Source organism: Astyanax mexicanus, unplaced genomic scaffold, assembly GCF_023375975.1.
Source record: "Astyanax mexicanus isolate ESR-SI-001 unplaced genomic scaffold, AstMex3_surface scaffold_40, whole genome shotgun sequence".
Taxonomy (NCBI): Eukaryota; Metazoa; Chordata; class Actinopteri; order Characiformes; family Acestrorhamphidae; genus Astyanax; species Astyanax mexicanus.
This window is the reverse complement of record NW_026040050.1, coordinates 294,506-315,000: the sequence shown is the minus strand read 5'-3', so window position 1 is coordinate 315,000 and position 20,495 is coordinate 294,506. Positions and strand designations below refer to the sequence as shown.

The 20,495-nt window shown below is 38.5% G+C and overlaps 1 protein-coding gene across 2 annotated transcripts in view; it reads left to right on the top strand.

Annotated features, from left to right (window-relative positions):
- Positions 1 to 20,495, top strand: part of celf6 (CUGBP Elav-like family member 6) — a 260,186-nt gene that overhangs the window by 226,351 nt on the left and 13,340 nt on the right. Inside the window, exons 6-11 of one of the 2 annotated variants that reach the window (XM_049473607.1) lie at positions 5,044 to 5,187; positions 6,393 to 6,540; positions 8,464 to 8,610; positions 11,023 to 11,085; positions 16,459 to 16,536; positions 18,437 to 18,580. In XM_049473607.1, coding sequence (XP_049329564.1) covers positions 5,044 to 5,187; positions 6,393 to 6,540; positions 8,464 to 8,610; positions 11,023 to 11,085; positions 16,459 to 16,536; positions 18,437 to 18,580 — 724 coding nt within the window. Of the gene's footprint in view, positions 1 to 5,043; positions 5,188 to 6,392; positions 6,541 to 8,463; positions 8,611 to 11,022; positions 11,086 to 16,455; positions 16,537 to 18,436; positions 18,581 to 20,495 lie in introns of both variants that reach the window. The other variant, XM_049473606.1, reaches the window with a different exon arrangement.

The following is a 20,495-nucleotide window of genomic DNA, read 5'->3' as shown; positions in this document are numbered from 1 at the left end:
CTTATGGCAACCCCAGGGCCCAATTAAAAGCATCGGGGTAGAGCCTGGCTCCAGTGTGCTTTCATGTGGACATTTCTCCTAAGACCACTGTAATAAAGTCCACTGGCCTGTGGCTGACCCGTGTGCCATAACTACAAACAAACAACAACAGCAGCAGCAGAGTGTACGACACATCAGCATGACCCGCATACGGCTCTGCTTCATCTACACCAGCCGTTACACAATCATTACATCATACACTTCCTAAACCTGTTGCAGCAGACTAAACTCCACCTCCTGCTTTACTTCATTCAGTCATACAGCAGTAATAGCTGATGTGTTTTCAGTGAGTGGAGCAAGTTTAATTCATATTACTCATTGTATAAAGGGACTTGTAACATGATTATAATAGTTTAGAATTTTATTATTATTTTATTTTATTTTGTTTTGACTTTCCCCTCTTCAGTTCAGTTAGTTTTAACAAGTTTTTAGAGAGGGTTTGCTAGTTTCTATTAGTTTTATTAGCAATTTGGTTGCTTATTAAAGTGGTGCTTTATAATAGTGTGTGTTCCGAAGCTCCTATTTATTATATAGTTTCTCTTTCGGGGAGCTTCTTAGAGAGTCTAGCTTGTAAAAGTTCTCACAGTGAATGCTCTTGTGCTGCGTCTCATATTCCACATATTCCACATATTGTATTGCCCGTTTCCACTACAGGACACATGCATCTCACTGTCACATTTAAATCCCATACAGAATTTAGTAGTCTTCTCTGTTACTGTTGTTATTACGTGGGTACCTAGTGACTGTAATCAGGAAGTGACGTCACAGACTGTGAGGTGCTGCATGCTTATGCAGCTCCATTTTTTTTTTCATCTATTCATCCATTACTGAGACATTGCAAAAAACAATTTCTAACAAATATTTTATATTTTTCTGTGACAGTTTTTAGGGGCAATAAACACTTAAGATGTTTGATTTTCTGAATGAACAGAATGAATAAGCTTTTCAAAAACGTACCGCTATCATATTCTGTGGTAAATAAATATGTTCTAAACCCAATTTGTTTTATTGTTTTATTTGTAGTAGATTTTCCTCCTGAACATCACGTTTAAGAGTAGTTATTAGAGTAATGCAGCCACTGAACTGACCTCACAGCACGCTGGCCTAGAACCCAGCGGACTCTATTTGGCGTAACACCAGCGAACTCCGGTGATATTTTTTTTACAGCATATTACAGCCCAGCTGATCCAACTAATGAACTAACTACTGACGAGCTGGAAGTGTTACAGTAGGAAATCACTAACCCAGCTGCACAGAATTACTCAGAACCAGATTTAAACACTGTAGCATGTTTTACCAGTGTAGCTGAGACAGGAGGAATTAGCTAGTGTGTTTAACTGGAGAAGCAGATGGCTGTTATCTGGTCAAGACCATCAAACTTCGCATACTTCCAATGATCACATATACTGTGCTGGAGTTTCTTATCCAGCCTGTTTACTCCCCAGCCTCTCTGGATTTTACAGTAGGTTATAAATGTGGGTTATAGTGCAGGGGTTTGTTTATCTTATGAATATTCTGATTCATTTTATTATGTAGTGACATGTTTTGTTGTTTTAATACATTAAGCCATGTAAAGCTTTTTCCTTATAATAGGCTTCAGCAAGAAAAATTACGCATTTTAACCAATTATTTTTTTAGTTTGTAGCTAGCTAGCTAAATGTGCAAACAGGTATGTTCTATATTAGTGCATATAATTATTATTAGTAACTAGTTATCTAAATGTCCAAACATGGCATTTTATGTTTTAGTGACCATTATTTTTGGTTGCTAGCTAGCTAGGGGGTAGTAAAAGCAGCAAACCTGGCACCGCTGTGTTAGTGACCATCATTATTGGTAGCTAACTAGCTATCTAAATGTCCAAACACTGTATTTGCTATTTACTTAACATTATTATTGGTAACTAACTACGTTTAATGTCCAAACATTGCATTTACTGTGTTAATAACCATTATTATTGGCAGCTAACTAAATAGGGGCTAATATAAGTGTTCAAACTCAGCATTTACTGTGTTAATAACCATTATTATTAGTAGCTAACTAAATAGGGGCTAATATAAGTGTTCAAACGCAGCACTTATTGTGTTAATGACCATTATTATTGGTAGCTAACTAGCTAGGGGCTAATATAAGTGTTCAAACGCAGCATTTATTGTGTTAATAACCATTGTTATTGGTAGCAAACTAGCTAGTTAAATGTCCAAACACAGCATTTACTGTGTTAATGACCATTATTATTGGTAGCTAACTAGCTAGGGGCCAATATAAGTGTTCAAACACTGTATGTGTTATTTTACTGAACATTAATATTGGTAGCTAGCTAGGTTAAACGTCAGTAGTGTAGCGGCTCAGTGGTTTAATACCTGGTGCTAATTGAGATGTTGAAATATTTTTTTAATTGGGCGCCAGTTATTAAATTAATTTAATTAGATTAATTAATTAATTAATTAATTAATCAAATTAATTAATAACACAAGACATCTCAGGGTGTGGTTTCTACAGGTGACAGAAATTTTCATAACCAAGTTATCCAGAAAAACACACTGAAATGACAGGTTTTGTAAAATAAAAATATTTTATTAAATCACACAGATATGAGTAAATAATTCATTAAAAAGTCATAATGTAGCCATTAGATATCAAATCATAGTGTAGAATAATAAATGAGAAATAAAAGAACAAACACGTTATAATGCTGATATGAAAGGAATAAAGATTAATAGAACTATTAAGTGAATATTTCTAAATAAGGGTCTAAGGCATTTTAAGTCTACGAAACCAGTTCTTATATCCAACCAAGCAACTCAAAATGAGTCATCTATACTAAAGACGCTCTATTAAAGACCCGACCAAACCATGACCAACAGACACCATCTGCCGAAAGATTGAACCCAGCTCTGCCTTACTCTGAGTTGTTGAAGTGGGCCTTGGTGACGTCCGCCTGGGTTGGTCGTCTGATGCTTCACCCCGAAAAAGGATCACGTGAGCCTGTCTGAAGGGTGGTTTGACTTCCTGTGTCAGCACGGAGCCCCATTAGAACCCACAGGGTAAATCCCTTCACTCTCAGCTGGCTTGCTGGTGGCCTCCGGACCGCAGGTTTCTGGGTTGGATCTGGCGGATCTCCTTTTCAGCTGTACTTTAGCTAAACTTAGATGGAATAATGCTTGGCTTCGTAGATTGTAAAATAACCTTAGATATTTTAACTAGGATAGCTAATATTAATATACTTGAAGATTAAATGCACTAGTCTAAGAAAACTAACTTAAGATGACTAAACTAACAGTCTATCCTTTCTCCATCTCTGGGCTCCCTAACCTCTCTCCTCTAACTGTTTTCCTCAACTCATCTTCTCCAACTCCTTCTCCCACTCCTTCTCCCACTGCTTCTCCTCCAACTGCTCTGACCTGAACTCCCAAAACTCAACTGGAAACTCTAAACTGGAAACTGAACTGTGTCTGCCCAGTTTAACTATTAGTCTCTGTGGCCTGTTTGGCCCCTGAGCTATGATTGGCCCTGTGGCCCAAATGTCTGTGTTTTGATTGGTCTAGGAGCAATTTCAAACTTTGGTGGGGATTCACAAAGGGCCATAAACCCCCCCCTCACATGGTCAGCATGCATCAGCTAGTGGTCTATTTTTCTAATAGACCCAACCAAAAGAAAACTCAACTAAACAGTGGATCAAAATACATTTTTCAGCATATCAGTTTGTGATGATAAATTCAGGAAACACAATCTTACAATTGAATCACAATAAATGTAATATATATATATTTTGCCCACAAACAGTTTTGTAATACTCAAGATAATCTTAGGAATACAATGATGGATGGTACTCTGTCAGAAAGAGATCAAGAGTCATGTTATTATTTAAACCCAATTAAATCACTTAAAAGATAATACATGATTAAACCACTGATAACCAAATAAAGCTATATTATCAAATGCTAATTAAACCTTGTTGATTCAGACTTGAATGTGTAGGAGAATTCAATCAGGACACATCCAAACACATATACCATATACCAGACACATATACCATTATTTAGTAAACATTCTATAACACACCTTTTTTATATAGTCAATATATATGTATTTTAAGCAAAATCTTCTTAGTGAGAAATTCCTCCCCTTTGCTGAGTGCTTAGATAAGCGGCTGGCATCGGAATTTACGACGGTGGGGGAGGTTGGTGAACAGAGAGCAGAGAGTCTCACTTACAAACGGTCAATGGAATTTCCAAGCTTAGAACATTTCTCTTAATTTCATTAATCTTATTTCTAAGTGATTGCAGAAATAACTAGGCACAAACCCCTAAATTGGTATAATATTTGGTGAATTAACAATTTCCAAGGCATTAATTAAGTTTTGACACTCTCTTAAATCCGCAGTCCCGTCCTAGTGATGGTGTTGCAAATGTTCCAAATGTTTACCTTAACTCCGAGGTTTATGACTTGGAGGAATGTAAACAGAATTTTACCCTAAACTCGCATTTAGGGCTCTTGAGCGAGGCTGAGTGAAGAAATAGTCAGTAAATGTCATTTTGAAATTTAAGGTTGTTTGAAAAAGATTACTCCAAGGTTTTTTTAGAGTGTTCTGGGTTCGAAGTTTCCTTATAGGCCGTAAAGTGGGGGTAGTGTGTGTTTGTGTCCAAGCAATGAAGAAATCCTCTGGTTAATCCACTACAGTAGTGTAATATTGTAAATAATCAGGGAGTTCATATTTAAATGTGCGAGACTCCCTGATCTTCCAGGATAGTTAACTAGCTGTTGGTAGCTAGTTAGTCGATGTCTAAACCTAGAATTAGCTGTTTTAGTGAACATAACATTTTTTTTTTACCTATAATTAACAATGAATGCTCAAAACTGAGGACTGAACATAACATTACAACACCAAAACTCTCAATAAACTCTAAAATAAAAGAGGTTACTCTATATTTAAGCAGCATTTAAATGTGTGTTTTGAGGTCTGATAATCATTCTCTCCTGTGTTGCTGCTCTCTGTGTCTCCAGGGGGCATCCTCCAGCCTGGTGGTGAAGTTTGCAGATACGGATAAGGAGCGGACAATGCGCAGGATGCACCAGATGGCGGGCCAACTTGGCATTTTCAGCCCCATGACCATCCAGTTTGGGGCTTATGGAGCTTACACACATGCTGTAAGAGCCAATCAGAATTCAGTTCCTTAACAGTCCTAATATGCTTAATAGATCACTGCAGCCATGCTTAATTTTGTGGTCAGCCACATTTTGCTTATGGCCATATTTGGTGTTCTGTGTCTAAGCTGGATTTTTCAATGGCTAGAACGAATAAATATGCTTTTCTAAAAACTTACTTCTATTACATTCTGTGGTAAATAAATATGTTCAGAACCCTGTATATTCTATTCTGATCTTCATTGCACAGAGCTTTTAAGTCTATGTCAGTTATTTATTCATGTATTCATCAGTTAAAATTAATTTGAATTATATAGTATAAAAATTCTCTGTTCTATGGGCACTGAGTGGTTCAGCGGTCTAAAGCGATGCCACTATGAGCAGGAGGTCGCCAATTCGAACCCCAGCTCATGCAGCTTAGCCATCAAGCCGCTGGCGCTCAGAGGGAGCACAATTGGCCCTGCTCCCTCCTGGGTTGTAGATGGCGCTCTCTCCCCACATCACTCCTAGGCTTATGTGGATCAGCACAGGGCGTCTGTGAGCTGATATATCAGAACCGCAAGTGTGCTGTGATGTTACTCGATAATGCTGCATCAGCAGCAGCTCGAAAAGAAGCGGTGGCTGACTACACATGTATCAGAGGAAGCATGTGTTAGTCTTCACCCTCCTGGTGTGTTGGGGCATCACTAGTGATATGGGGAGTCCTAATGAGTGGGTTGGGTAATTGACTGTGCAAAATTGTGGAGAAAATGGGAAAAATTAGAAATAAAAAGTGATGAATCTGATTAACAAATAAATGTCAGCACTATTTTTAATGCATGATTAACAAAAAATAAAATTTCCATGCCTTCAGTAATTATGTATATTTTACCTAAGTGGGAAAACTATGAACATTGCAAAATCTACACATAATACCTTAAATAAAAACAGTTACCACATTAGCATACATTCCATTATCTTTAAGGCAAAGAAAACTGAAAAATATAAACAGCTTTGACCTTTGGCTGCTCTCCATCCCTCACTTCCACTCTATAATACCATCCTGTTTTTCATTATCACCCATGACTCATTAACTTTCCGCAATTTCTTTTAACGTCTCTCTCTCTCTCTCTCTCTCTCTCTCTCTCTCTCTCTCTCTCTCTCTCGTTCTCTCTCTCTCTCTCTCTTTTTCTCTTTCTCCCTCTTTCTCTGTATTTTCCGACTTGCAGCAGATGATGCAGCAGCAGGCTGCTCTTATGGCCGCCACACAGGGCTCGTATCTCAACCCCATGGCAGCCATAGCGGCCGCCCAGATGCAGCAAATGGCAGCTTTCAACGTCAACGGCCTGGTGGCTGCCCCTATGACGCCCTCTTCAGGTGGGAGGACTCGAGTGTCACTTAGCACTTTCTCACATGAGTTTAATGTCCGTATAAAGACCCCTCGTGGTGAACGCTACCATTACACTCTCTGTCACAGCTGCACCGAGCAAAGCGCAGTGGGCTGTTATGAGGCACTTAGGCATGTATTTTAGCAGCATGAGTCCCATAAACCACCTGTTGAAAGGCATGTGTGATGTCATCAAGTAGCTCCTTAAGGCATTAAACTAATACTTTTACATTTTTCATCCTGTTCTCTGTCTGACACATCTGGTGCCACCTACAGTAAATGCTTCCCAGAATTTGTTTAACACTTTTAAGTTACTGCATAATTCCTTATGTGGTCTTTTATAGTCTGGAAAGAATATATATATATATATATTTGTTCAATCGCTTTTGAGAAAGTGAAATTGCACATTAACCACAATTGTCTCAAAAAGACCACCTGACATATGTTAAAGAATTCAAATGTTTTATTAGCGTAATTTAAAACCTGCACAGTGGATTCTATTATAAATGTATTTCAAACCAACATGTTTGGTGAAAGGTAAACCTTTAGTATGGAGTATGCCTTTACTGTTTCCAGATACAAATTCCAGCAGTACAGGCATGAGGATGAGAGGAGGGGGAAACAGAATTGGCGTGCCATGTTCAGCAGTTCCCGGTCTTGAATAGGGTCAAGTTTTTGCGGTTTATATTTGTGGCAGAAGTGTGGCCAATCTGATGCCTTTGGAGAAGAGTCCTTGACAAAACAAAGCCGGAGTAAAGATTTGTGAAAGATAATCCCGGACCCGAGCTTGACCCCTCACTCCCTGCCGCAAAGAGGGGCTTTGACTCCTCAACAATGATAAGTAAGCTGACATTGAGGGTCGGGAAAAATGAATTAAATAAAGTGTCCCTCTCTTTTTCAACACCCTCCACCCCCACCACCACCAACAACAACAACAACAAAAGCCCTCTACACACTCTCAACCCTATCTTTCAGCCGGCCATCCTGCATTTGTAATCCGTAGAGCCTACGCTGACTAAGGTTACACCCATCAAATTTAATCCTGCATGACTTCAATGCCCTTCGCAGCTGGAGAAGGGGGTGGGGGGGGGGGCAAAACCAAGGTGACAAACCTGAGATTAGATGTGACCATTGGCTGAGAAAAAAATACTTAGAAACACTGGAGCGTAAGTCTCTGTGTGTAATCAGATGACACTCGGCATTAGTGGGCCAGTGTGAATGATCCTTTTGCAATGTTTCTCTGTTGTGCTCCTCACTCTATACCATCCACTGCGAGTTAATACCCTCCTACAGTCTTTACTGTGCAGTCATCTGGATAAGAAGTCACAGTTAGCCTAGCCTCACGCAAATACCTGCAGTGCATGGTTATTGCTAGTGATATTTTACATTACTAATTTACTTCCCATCTATGACTCAAATTATTTTTATATTTTACTGTGTATTTGTTTAATAGTCTAAAGCAAACATTAAAGCACACAGAGCTTAAACTTGTTGTTTTAGAATGTAAACCTCTTGTAAATGCAATTTACTGTATAATTAACAGCACCGCACATAGTTTTATATGTTTAATACATATGTTTAATATGTTTCAGTAATTCTATTCAAAAAGTGAAACTCATAATATAGAATCATTGAACACAGAGTGATCTATTTCAAGCAATTATTAATTTTATTGTTGATTATTATGGCTTACAGCTACTGAAAACCCAAAAATCAGTACCTCAGAAAACTGGAATATTATATAAGACCAATTGGTACTGTTGTTAGTGTGGGAAGAAAAATATTAATACATATTGGAGCAAAATAAATCCTCTCCAGTCAGTCGCTCAACACCAAATCTACATACATTTGAAGTGACGTTAATTTCCATCTGCTGCATCTGTATGAAATTCTTGTACATGTTTCATTTTCAGGCACCAGCACACCTCCAGGGATCAGTGCCACAGCAGTGCCCAGCATCGCTGCTCCCATTGGGGTGAACGGCTTTAGCGCCCTCCCACAGAGCAACGGCCAGCCAGCCTCCGAACCCATTTACACCAATGGAATTCACCCGTACCCAGGTAATACACACCTGTGAAGTGGGCAGTACCCATCCTTAAAGCTTTCAAAAGTATTCCCATTCATTACTCTGTAGGTAGAAATATAGATAACAGGGTTTAAAATACTTCTGTAGAAGTTAAAATATCAACTCAAGCAAGTAAAAGTGTAAAAGTACTGCTTCTAAAACTACTTAAAGTATAAAAGTAATGCTAGGCTGTTCCCTGTTTCAGCAGTTTCTTGGGGGGGGGACGTGTGCAGGGGTGATGGATCACGGTATAAACCAATAGGGTGTTGGAATGGTATATGTTTATATTTCTCTACATCCAATCACAATCAGATTCATTCTATCTGGATGGAGAGATTTATCTGGATAGGGGGTTTTATTGCACTATAAGAAGCTGGAATGAAAACGAGCTGAAATGAAATAGACGTAATGAGTCGTTTTTAAAAGAAGTAGAAAGTTCAGATAATTGTGTGAAAATGTAAGAAGTAGCATGTTGAAGCTCAGCTCACTGGGATCACTGAATCATTTTAAACTTTTAGTTTCTAATCACCACCAAAAAGCCTGTGACCATTTTAAATGAATTATTTTAAATTAGTTTATATTTTTCTTATTATATGAATTTGTTTTATTTCATTTATTTATTACTATTTATGTACTTTTTATTATAATGTTTTAATTGTTTTATTCCTATTTTCTTTATTATTATTCCTTTTATAATGTACCGTATTTTTCGGACTATAAGGCACACTTAAATACTTTTAATTTTCACAAAAATTGACAGTGCGTCTTATAATACGGTGCGCCTTTTGTATGGATTTTACTCGTCAGGTTGTAAGGAGCAGTAAACACGCACTCCGTGCAGCGTTATAGAGAGTTTCAGTGCTATACAGAGTCCAGAGCCGTGCAGCTCCGAGGCTGGAGCAGCAAATAGCATTAGCTAGCTTATTCACTGTTCAGAGATCAGTATTATCTAAATTTTACCCGTCAGGTGTAAGGAGCAGTAAACACACACTCCGTGCAGAGCCGTGCCGCTCCGAGGCTGGAGCAGCAATAAATAGCATTAGCTAGATGCTAACCGCTTAGCTAGCTAGCTTTTTCACTGTTCAGAGATCAGTATTTTCTAAATTTAGCACTTTTAATACTGCTGGAGCAGTATTATTAGAGTTAGATGCTAATCGCTAAGCGTTCACCGTTCAGAGGTGAGTTATCGGCCTGTAAGTCTGTGCTGCTTTGCCTGGCTAGCATTAGCTAGATGCTAAGCGCTAACTCTCTCAGAGGTGAGTTTTATCAGCCTGTAATCTGCTTGTTTACCGTGTTAAAACAAGCTACGGGGGACGAATCGCTAGCTAATATCTCACTGTCTTACCAGAACACGCAGGATTACTCAGTGTAACGCTGTCGTTTAAGTTTGGGTTAACTTTACTAGTTTAGGTGACTAGCTAGCGTGCTAGCGGATAGCTATGCTAACGCTGGTGCAGCAAGCCTTAGTGGACATCTGGAAATCTAAGCTTACTGTAAATAAACTGAAGCACGTTACTCACCCAAATAAACAGTTTTCAGGAGAGGAATCTGTGTAGATTAATATCCAGCACTCGTTTGACTTTGAAAGAGCTATATTTTGTATACTGAGACGCTCCACCGGCAAGCGACCACCCCCGGTGGGGGAAGGGAAACATGGCGCCACCCCTGTTCACTTTGATATAGGCACCCTTTCTAGTGTCACTTAACGCGCCTTATAATGCGATGCGCCCTATGTATGGAAAAATAGCAGAAAATAGGCGTTCTTTGATAGTGCGTCTTATAATACGGTGCGCCTTATAGTCCGAAAAATACGGTATTATCATTCTTATCTTTTTATTTATTTTATATTTTATAAATTCTTTACTTTTTATGTGTCAATTTGTTTCTGTTTTTTCTTTTTACATATATATTTTATTCATTTAGATTAAATGTTGATTTAAAATTAGTTTTGTTTTATTATTATTTTTTACTATTTTGTTTCCTATTATTTCTAATTTCATATTAAATATGTTTTTAATCCCTTTTAAACTGTAACTGCTTGGCAGCATTGTAATTAAGGGTCACCCTCAGTGTATTCATGTGGGAAAATAATGGTTAATTGATTATATGACTGATTGAAAAAGTTGTCTGACTAAAAGTAAAGTATAGATAATAAACATTTTCACTTAAGTAAAGTAATACATTTAGATTATTGTCCATCCCACCATGAGCTCCTGAGTATGTAACAAAGCTTCAGGCTTTTAAATGTGAAGAGATTTTATTCTGTGTTTTATTCAGGCCTGTCACTATAAATGAGGAGAGGGTTCAGCAGATTAGCATATTATTTCAGGGACTCATTTATTGATTTAATGCGAAATCTCTTTAATTCTATATAATATAATATTTTTCTCTCTTATTCTCTCTACAGCACAGAGTCCAACAGTGACAGACCCTCTCCAGCAAGCATACGCGGGTGTGCAACACTATGCAGGTGCCTTCTCTTTTCCTTTTATCTATTTTTCTATCCCATCCAATATCTCTTCATCCTCCTCTGTATTGTGTAGCAGCAGTAATAACCTCACAGACACCAACGTGTTACTCGCTCTGCCAGAACAGAACACTTTTAGCTTCATTACGGCAAGATATCTCTGCCAAAGACCACTGAAGTCATCTCCTCATTTTGTATACGGTTAGTATGTTGTTTATGCCCATATTTGGAGTTCCGTGACTAAGCGGTTCAAGTAAATAAGGAATTTTAATGGGCTTTTCAAAAACTGGCCGCTATCACATTCTGTGGTAAATAAATATAATATATAAAAATATGGAAATGACCCCGGACTGGATTTAGCACAACACCAGTGAACTCCCATCAGAAAGCGATTTGGATTATTATGCTTCTTCACAGAGGATCATTAAAGCATTTAAACAGGTGAAAACTCTTTTAGTGATGTTGAGCAGTGTGATGTTGAGCAGTGTGATGATGCAGTGTGATGTTAAGCAGTGTGATTATGAGCAGTGTGATGTTGGGTAGTGTGATGTTAAGCAGTGTGATGTTGGGCAGCGTGATGTTGAGCAGTGTGATGATGCAGTGTGATGTTAAGCAGTGTGATGTTAAGCAGTGTGATGTTGGGCAGTGTGATGTTAAGCAGTGTGATGTTGGGCAGTGTGATGTTGGGCAGTGTGATGTTAAGCAGTGTGATTATGAGCAGTGTGATATTGAGCAGTGTGATGTTGAGCAGTGTGATGTTAAGCAGTGTGATATTGAGCAGTGTGATGTTGGGCAGTGTGATGTTAAGCAGTGTGATGTTGGGCAGTGTGATGTTGGGCAGTGTGATGTTGGGCAGTGTGATGTTGAGCAGCGTGATGTAGAGCAGTGTGATGTTGAGCAGTGTGATGTTGGGCAGTGTGATGTTGAGCAGTGTGATGATGAGCAGTGTGATGTTGAGCAGTGTGATGTTAAGCAGTGTGATGTTGGGCAGTGTGATGTTGGGCAGTGTGATGTTAAGCAGTTTGATGTTGGGCAGTGTGATGTTGGGCAGTGTGATGTTAAGCAGTGTGATATTGAGCAGTGTGATGTTGGGCAGTGTGATGTTAAGCAGTGTGATGTTGGGCAGTGTGATGTTGGGCAGTGTGATGTTGGGCAGTGTGATGTTGAGCAGTGTGATGTTGAGCAGTGTGATGTTGAGCAGTGTAGTCTGTGTTAGGCAGATAATAAGAGAAAGTGTCTCTCAGTTCAGCAGCGCTTCCCTGCAGGTTTAGTATTTAATTACGGTCATTAGTTTATACTAATTACAACACCTGACCCAAATAATCAACTAACAACTAACTAATCAACTAACTACCTGCCCTCACTGAGGCGACAACCAACCAGAAACACCCATTTATTTCACTGCATAATAAAGAGGGTAAATGTTAAAACGTGTTACAGCTGGTTCTGGAGTATCACTGACCTGTTTTAGTGATTTTATGCTGTATCACTTTCAGCTCTCCTCAGTAAGGGCAGTTAGTTAATTAGTTGGATCAGCTGGGTGTAATACGTTGTATAGTTATGGACGGAGTTCCCTGGTGTTGCGCCGAAAAAGGGTCCCCTGCTAATCTCTGCAGCAGCGCTGGGAGGTCAGTTCACTATACTGTAGCATTAGCTTAAAGTTAGCATTTTTCTAATTACGACCCTTTAACGATCTCGTAATTCAGAGGATCCAGTGATGTTCAGGAGTAAAATGTACACAGAATAAAACGTACAGGGGTCTGAATTTTTCTTATAGGAAAAAAACAGCTTAGACACGGAAGCCGTACGATCACTACAGAATGATGCATGACTTCAGTGGTCTATTGTGTTGTTTAGGCTTTTGTTAATTATTTAAATGTTGTTATATAATTACTTACATAGTTCAGTTTTATTGAATTACATTTTTAAGCCAGTTAAGATGCTAAATCATCTTAGCATTTGTTTAGCATATAATATATTTTTATTTAAGTTTAGGATGCTCTTCATTAGGAGGACAAGCCCATGACCATGCTGGTCGATAAGTATGACTAGCTTGACAAACAAAACTGGTCAACCAGCTTTACCAAACTAGTCCATCAGTACCATGAGCAGAGGCATGTTGATTCCTGAATCACCTTGCTGGAGAAAAAAAAGGAAACAGTTTCAGTGTTTGTTAATAATCTCACTGGATAAAAAAATAAAATGCTGCACGCATCACTTCTCTCCTAATACTTGATTACTTGTCCACTTGCCTTAATGACCGTGTTAATCCTGTCAGGTAAGGATTACACCAGTCTCCTGAGAGAGTTCCTTTCGTTCTAATCCCCTTTTCCACTGGGTGCAAATTTGGGCTAGAGTTTGTGTGTGAGAATACTGAAGCATTTCCCCACTGCTCTTCCAGATTGAGAACTAGGATTTTTTTTCTGTTAAGTCAAAGTGTCTCAACATCCTCATCATGTCTGTTAAACACAGATCTGGTCATGGTGGAATGCATGAATTTTAGTTCCGTGTTCTACTTCTGTTTTGGAGAAAGACCATGTGTATTACCTACCTGACAGGATTGTCACAGTCATAAAAGACAGGGATGTGTGACCAAGTACAGACGCAGCTTTAAAAATTTGAGTATCATTGAAAACTTACTTTATTTCAGTAATTCAGATTAAAATGTGAAATTCATATATTATATAGGTGTATTACACACAGAGTGATCTATTTTAAACCTTTATTGTTAGCCTTTTATTGTTGATGATTATGTTTTATAGCCAATAAAAACCCAAAAATCAGTGTATCAGAAAATGTGAATATTATATAAGACCAACTGGTACTTTTGGCAGTGTGGGCAGTGTGCCAAGTCCTGCTGGAAAATAAAATCTGCATCTCCATAAAAGTTGTCAGTAGCAGAGGGAAGCATGAAGTGCTGTAAGATTTTGCGGGAAAACAAAACTGCACTGACTTTAGACTTGATAATAAAACACAGTGGATCAACACCAGCAGATGACATGTCTCTCCAAACCATCACTGATCATCAGTAAATTTATCATTTCATTTGTAAATCAAGGGATCAGAGTCTGGAGGAAGAGTGGAGAGACACACAGTCCAAACTGCTCGAGGTCTAGTGTGAAGTTTCCACCAATCAGTGATGGTTTGGAGAGACATGTCATCTGCTGGTGTTGATCCACTGTGTTTTATTATTACGTCTAAAGTCAGTGCAGTTTTGTTTCCTCACAAAATCTTACAGCACTTCATGCTTCCCTCTGCTACTGACAACTTTTATAGAGATGCAGATTTCATTTTCCAGCAGGACTTGGCACACTGCCCACACTAATCCACACAAAGGTACCAATTGGTCTTATAAAATATTTTAATTTTCTGAGATTGATTTTTGGGGTTTCATTGCCTTTAAGACATATAATTATCAACAATAAAATAAATAAACATTTAATAAGTGTAATAATAATTTAATGAGTTTCACATTTTGATCTGAATTACTGAAATAAAGTAATTTTTCAATTATATATATATATTTTTTAAGATTAATCTGTATTAGAGAAGAAATGTATAGAAATGTGTTTCATGCTATTCATGATTGTTTAAATAGGTTGATTTTTTTTTTTTTTAATTGTGTCAAACAATGACTGCAGAAACATGGACAGCGCAACGTCTTCCAAACCTGAAACCAGCACAGGTCTTCCAGTATGATCAGATGATCCAATAACAAAACAGCTTCTCTAAACTAGTCCTTCCATCCCCAATTTCTAATTCTAATACTTAATATAGATTTGATTGCAGAAATCAGTTTTTAAAATGTTATTCTGTTTAATTGGTCTGGATGAAATAGTCTCTAGTGCGTTTACATCCTTGGTGTGGTTCATGTTAACATGAACTGTTTGTGGTGAGAATGTAATTCGATCTTGATCTGACCCAACTATCTAATATACTCATTTTATTTCAACTAATCAGCTGTTCTGGCAACGTTTCATCTCATTTATTAGCCAGATAATTACCATAGCTATGAACCAATGCGGTATCTGCTGCTCCAGGCTAAGCTGTTTTCACAGTGAACGCTGTTTGTGCAGCGTTCACTGCTCTCAGCTGTGCAGCTCCAGTTATTGAGTGAACATCACATTGAAAACCCTGTGTTACAAAAGTGCAGCTTTCTTGCTATAAATACGTTCTTGCTCTCGTCTCAGACAGCGGTGACCAAGACCAGAGGACACAGGGTTCTTGTGTGGTTTTATAGGGAACATTTTGGTGCGTTTAGGTGTTAGCCTGAGTGAAAACAAACCAAACCGAGGGAGTAAAGGCTCCAATTAACTCAACAAACTCCTCAACTGATTCAGACTAGAAAAAACAGGAGGCAGGACAATTTCAAATACTATTTAAAATCTGATTTCTTGTTTTTCATTAATATTTTTGCCTTAAGGATACACTGGCATCCAGTGTTAAAATCCACTTTGCTTTTAGTTGGGTATAGGCTACACTGTAAACCCACTAAAAGAGTCTGAGACAATTATTTTGGTAGAATAGGGTGGTCCTACCAATGAATAGGCGAGTCTGTCTCTAGCTGAAGTCTTTAGTGATCTGGTTGCAAGTTTTACAACATGGCAGACCATTTTGTTTTTTATTTTTTTAGAATGAAAAGGAAATGGAACCACAGTGTCCATGCTTTTCTACAGTCATTGGTGCCACATAACTAAGAGATACATACATTATGTTACCTGTCTCCATATGATGTGCTGATAATGTAAATGAAAATTACATCAGTGTAAATTTATAGCTTATTGTACATATTCAACAGCCTTAGCGGACTTAAGAGTTGTGTGTGGTCTCTGTTCTAATTGACCACAAACAAAGGAAAATAGCAGAACTGGTCTCAGAACAGCAGATCAGCTAAAAAAAAGATAAACATATTTTAAAATAACCCTGCGTTTCACTACATTGTGGACTACAGGAGGAGGTAATCATGTCAGGATTACCCTCTGATCCTCTCCTGTGAACTTGATTTAAAGTCAACAATCTGAAACACAGATTGACAGTGTGTAGAATGCAGAATTGAGTGCAGGATAGGGGTCTAGATGTTAGCTTATTTACTATAAGCTAGATAAGCACTTAATACAATGCCTCTGTCTCTATCTGCACTGCCTATGGGAGAGCTGCTGCTTCTATAAAAGCCCTTTTAAACAGTTTATTTTTGCAGGGCGCTGAACCGCAGCGAAAATGAGGCCGTTTCGGCTCCGAGCCATAATGCAATTATATATTCAGTGTCTGGAGAGCGAGAACAATAGAATAATGATTTAAGTTGTTGTGTTAAATCTGGGAATATTGATGTGAATTCCCCTGCCCGCTCTCCCCTCGTCTGTGTCCTCGCAACAGCAGCCTATCCTGCCGCCTATGCGCCAATCAGCCAAGCGTTTCCCCAGCAACCAGCCATCATCCCCCAGCAACAGCGCGAAGGTAAGAGCGGCCCCACCCACCCCGATAAAAGGTGATAATTGCCATGTTCCATCTGTATCTTCTCAAGTCTGAATTAGCAGGGGAGGGAAAGTGTCAGGGAAAAGTGAGGGAAAGGCTCTGATGTGAGAGTTTTCGGGGTGAGCACTAAAAAGGAGATCTCGCCAACTTTCAGTGCATAAAAAGCCCTGGAGAGATGAGCAGTATTTTAAGGAGTGTTTTCTCTTACACCAACAACTTGTAGCAGATGCAGACATAAGGGAAAACCTAAATGATGGGCACAGAGCCAGACCTACCTGCCTGTCAAAGACTGCAGACACATTGCTTTGGTTTTTTTTTACTGTTACTTTTTTAGTTTAGTAAGACAAAAAGCTGCAGTGATTAATGTAAACAGCTATTTTAAGGATGCACGTACATTTTTGCAGCAGGCAGCTTCGTGTTCATTAAAGTGTCTACCTTGATATGAAGAGCAGTGTTTTTTTTTTCTTGATAATACCTTAGCTAACAATTAAGTTAAAGTTCTTATTTAAATAACTGCATAAAGCACATATATATATATATATACATACAAACACAAAAGAATCCAACTTACCAAAGTTAACAAAGGGTATTTGTATGCTAATTGAGCAAAAAGCCTTAAAAAAAAGTCTGAGCAACAATAATCAGCCATGGTAAAACAGTTTTATTCTGTCTAGCCCTGAGTGTGAATACAACTTCAGACTCAGCCCTTCAGTTATAATAGTTATAATAAAAGAGACGTTCATAATTTCACAATCATCAGGGTGAGCATGTGGCGGAGTAATACCTGAAGAGCTTCGGTCAGAGTGCCATTATTGGGCAATATCGGCAATCCAAGGACATCTCTTTGTGAATCACACTAAAGGGTCAGAAGTTACTGTGTTATTAAAAACTATATACACGTCACAACACAAGATATTTGATAGTTAGTACAAATTTTATTGAAATTCTTCAATTCTTGATTCTAATTTCAACACTTCAACACACAAAAAACAATTAAATAAACAAATTAGTTAAATCCAGGTGGAGACTTTTTTTGATCACAAACTTAAGAGACCACATCAGTTTCTGAATCAGTTTCTCTGATTTTGCTATCTATAGGTTTATGTTTGAGTAAAATGAACATTGTTGTTTTATTCTATAAACTACAGACAACATTTCTCCCAAATTCCAAATAAAAATATTGTCATTTAGAGCATTTATTTACAGAAAATGAGAAATGACTGAAATTTCAAAAAAGATGCAGAGCTTTCAGACCTCAAATAATGCAACAAAAACAAGTTCATATTCATAAAGTTTTAGGATTTAATATTGAGAAATCAATATTTGGTGGAACAACACTGGTTTAAATACAGTTTCCATGCATCTTAGCATCATGTTCTCCTCCATCAGTCTTACACACTGCTTTTGGATAACTTTATGCTGCTTTACTCCTGATGCAAAAATTCAAGCAGTTCAGTTTGGTTTGATGGCTTGTGATCATCCATCTTCCTCTTGAAACTCTACATTTTTATGTGGTCTCTTATTTTTTTTCCCCACAGTGTATATGTTAATGAGTTAATGAGACATGTGGACTGAAGCATAGAAACACTTTTAACTTTTAAAAGAAATGAAAAATCAGCAAAGAAATGAATGAAGAAAATTTACAACAGTAATCATTAGTGAGGGGAAACTGTCAATCAATTGAAATGCAATCAATTGAAATGCATTTTGTAAAATTTTGTAAAATGCATTGTAAATACTCTGGTCCTCATATATTCCAATTCACTCAGACCCACAAGTGCATATATATATTTGAATGCATATCAGCTTGTGTATCTGTGTGTGTCTATTCATGTCCTAAGTGTGTGTGTGTGTGTGTGTGTGTTTCTCTCTCTCTCTGCAGGGCCTGAGGGCTGTAACCTGTTTATCTATCACCTGCCGCAGGAGTTCGGGGACGCCGAGCTCATGCAGATGTTTCTGCCCTTTGGCAACGTCATCTCTGCCAAAGTCTTTGTGGACCGGGCAACCAATCAGAGCAAGTGTTTCGGTAAGTTCCTGAAACGCTTATGGTGGGGGAAAAAAAATCCATCCAGCTGGAAAACAAAGAGAAAAGCTTGTGTTGTGTGGCGTGATCCTTTTGGAAATCGTCTCATGCCCCACTTCCCTCATTGCTATTAGTTTTTTTCCCCCTCTCTTTATTTCCCACGTCTCCACTAATCAAGTTGCAATTAACGCTGGAAAAGTGGCGTCACGTCTGAGTGAGCAGGGAAGCGGAGGCAAGCGGGGATTCGTGTCCCGTTCCCCTGGATTCAGATCATCAGCGAGCATTTATAGGATATTAAACCTCAGAAGAGCTCTAAGCAGCACAACCTGAAAGACTTTCACTGTGGTACTCACTGAATGCCCCCCTCCCTCCCTCCTTTCCTGTCCTCCTCCTCTCCTCCTCTTCAGCCTCCAGGCTTCAGGAAATCATGCTTTTCTTGCCCTCCAGCTCAATGCCCTTAGCATAAGTTGTGGCATCCAGCCCACAACATCCAAACTTGAGCTTCTTTAGGTCTGAATCCCATTGAAGCCAACTTCTTCTTTCAGTCTGAAGCCATCTGTCACATGACCCGCTGTGCTGCGGTGAACACTAGGGAAGTACCAAACTGAAATCAGAGATAAACTGTGCAAAGTTAAAAACATAGTCTCCTTCACATGTGATTTAGCTGTGGTATGTTATATTCTTACTGAACTATTTTAGTTTCGAAATTACAGATCCCTTATCCAGGTATTGAGGGAAAATAATGTTCTTTAACTGAATACTGAATGAAAAGAGCAGTACCTTCTTTATTCCCGTTAGCCAATCTAAATACAGACTTTAATTAATCACTTTATTGGTCATGACTGGCTTTCTTAAAAGATGTTTGGAAACAGGTCTCACACTGTAGAAGTTAACACTTCTTTCTCAAATAGCATTAGTGAACTTTACTTATGTTATAACATGCTAATGATTAAACTCATGCTAATGCTGCTGCACCCAGCCTTAGTGCTGGAGAAACTTCACTAAAAATCATCCTTAAACAAAATATCAGAAATCTAAGCTTACTTTTCTCACCTAAATAAACCGTTTTTAGGAGAGAAATCTATGTAGATTAACACCCAGCACTTGTTTGACTTTAAAATATATATCTAAATTTAACAATTACAGTTTAGAAGGGAAAGATGGCAACACCCTTGCTCACTTCGATGTAGGCATCCTTACTAGTGTCGCTTAATGCACCTTATAATCTGGTGCTCCTTATGTATGAAAATGAATATGTAGAACCCAAAATAGATGTCTATTAATAGTGTGCCTTATAATTAGAGCTGCACTAGTACAATCCATATGTAGCAGCGAATAGGTCAGCATATGTCTGAAACCTGAAAGGATAATGATTATGATAATGATGTCTTTTGTTTTTGTCTGATATTCTTACAAAAGCAGAGCACTTTTACCCTGATGTTGGTATTCTGTGTAGAATCCTCTTTTTGTTTGTGGGTTAGACTTCTCTTATTTGAAAATATCTCTGTGGTTAAAGCGCATGTGATATTCCAAGGACCACACTTTGATTGCTCATTTGTACTATCAGTACATGAAACATGTACTGTAAGGTTACGCTGGATAGATGTAAGGTTAAGCTGGATACCTGACTGAGGAAGCCCTCCTGCCCCGTTTCACCTTCAGCTGCATGATGAAACAGTCTTTAGTGTTTCACCCTGAAGTGAGTGGCCCTTGTAAAGCACATGGCGCCCTATAAAACACGGTGTAAAGTCCATTGCTGACTGATTTACATAGCTGAATATCTGTAGGATTTACAGCACTTCCATTCTGCCATCCCCCCCTGTCTCTTCACCGACCCCTCGCTGCTCGGCAGAAGCGGAGGCAGATTTATGAAGGCGGGTACAGAGGGGATAGAAGTTGTCTGACAGGCTGGGCTTGT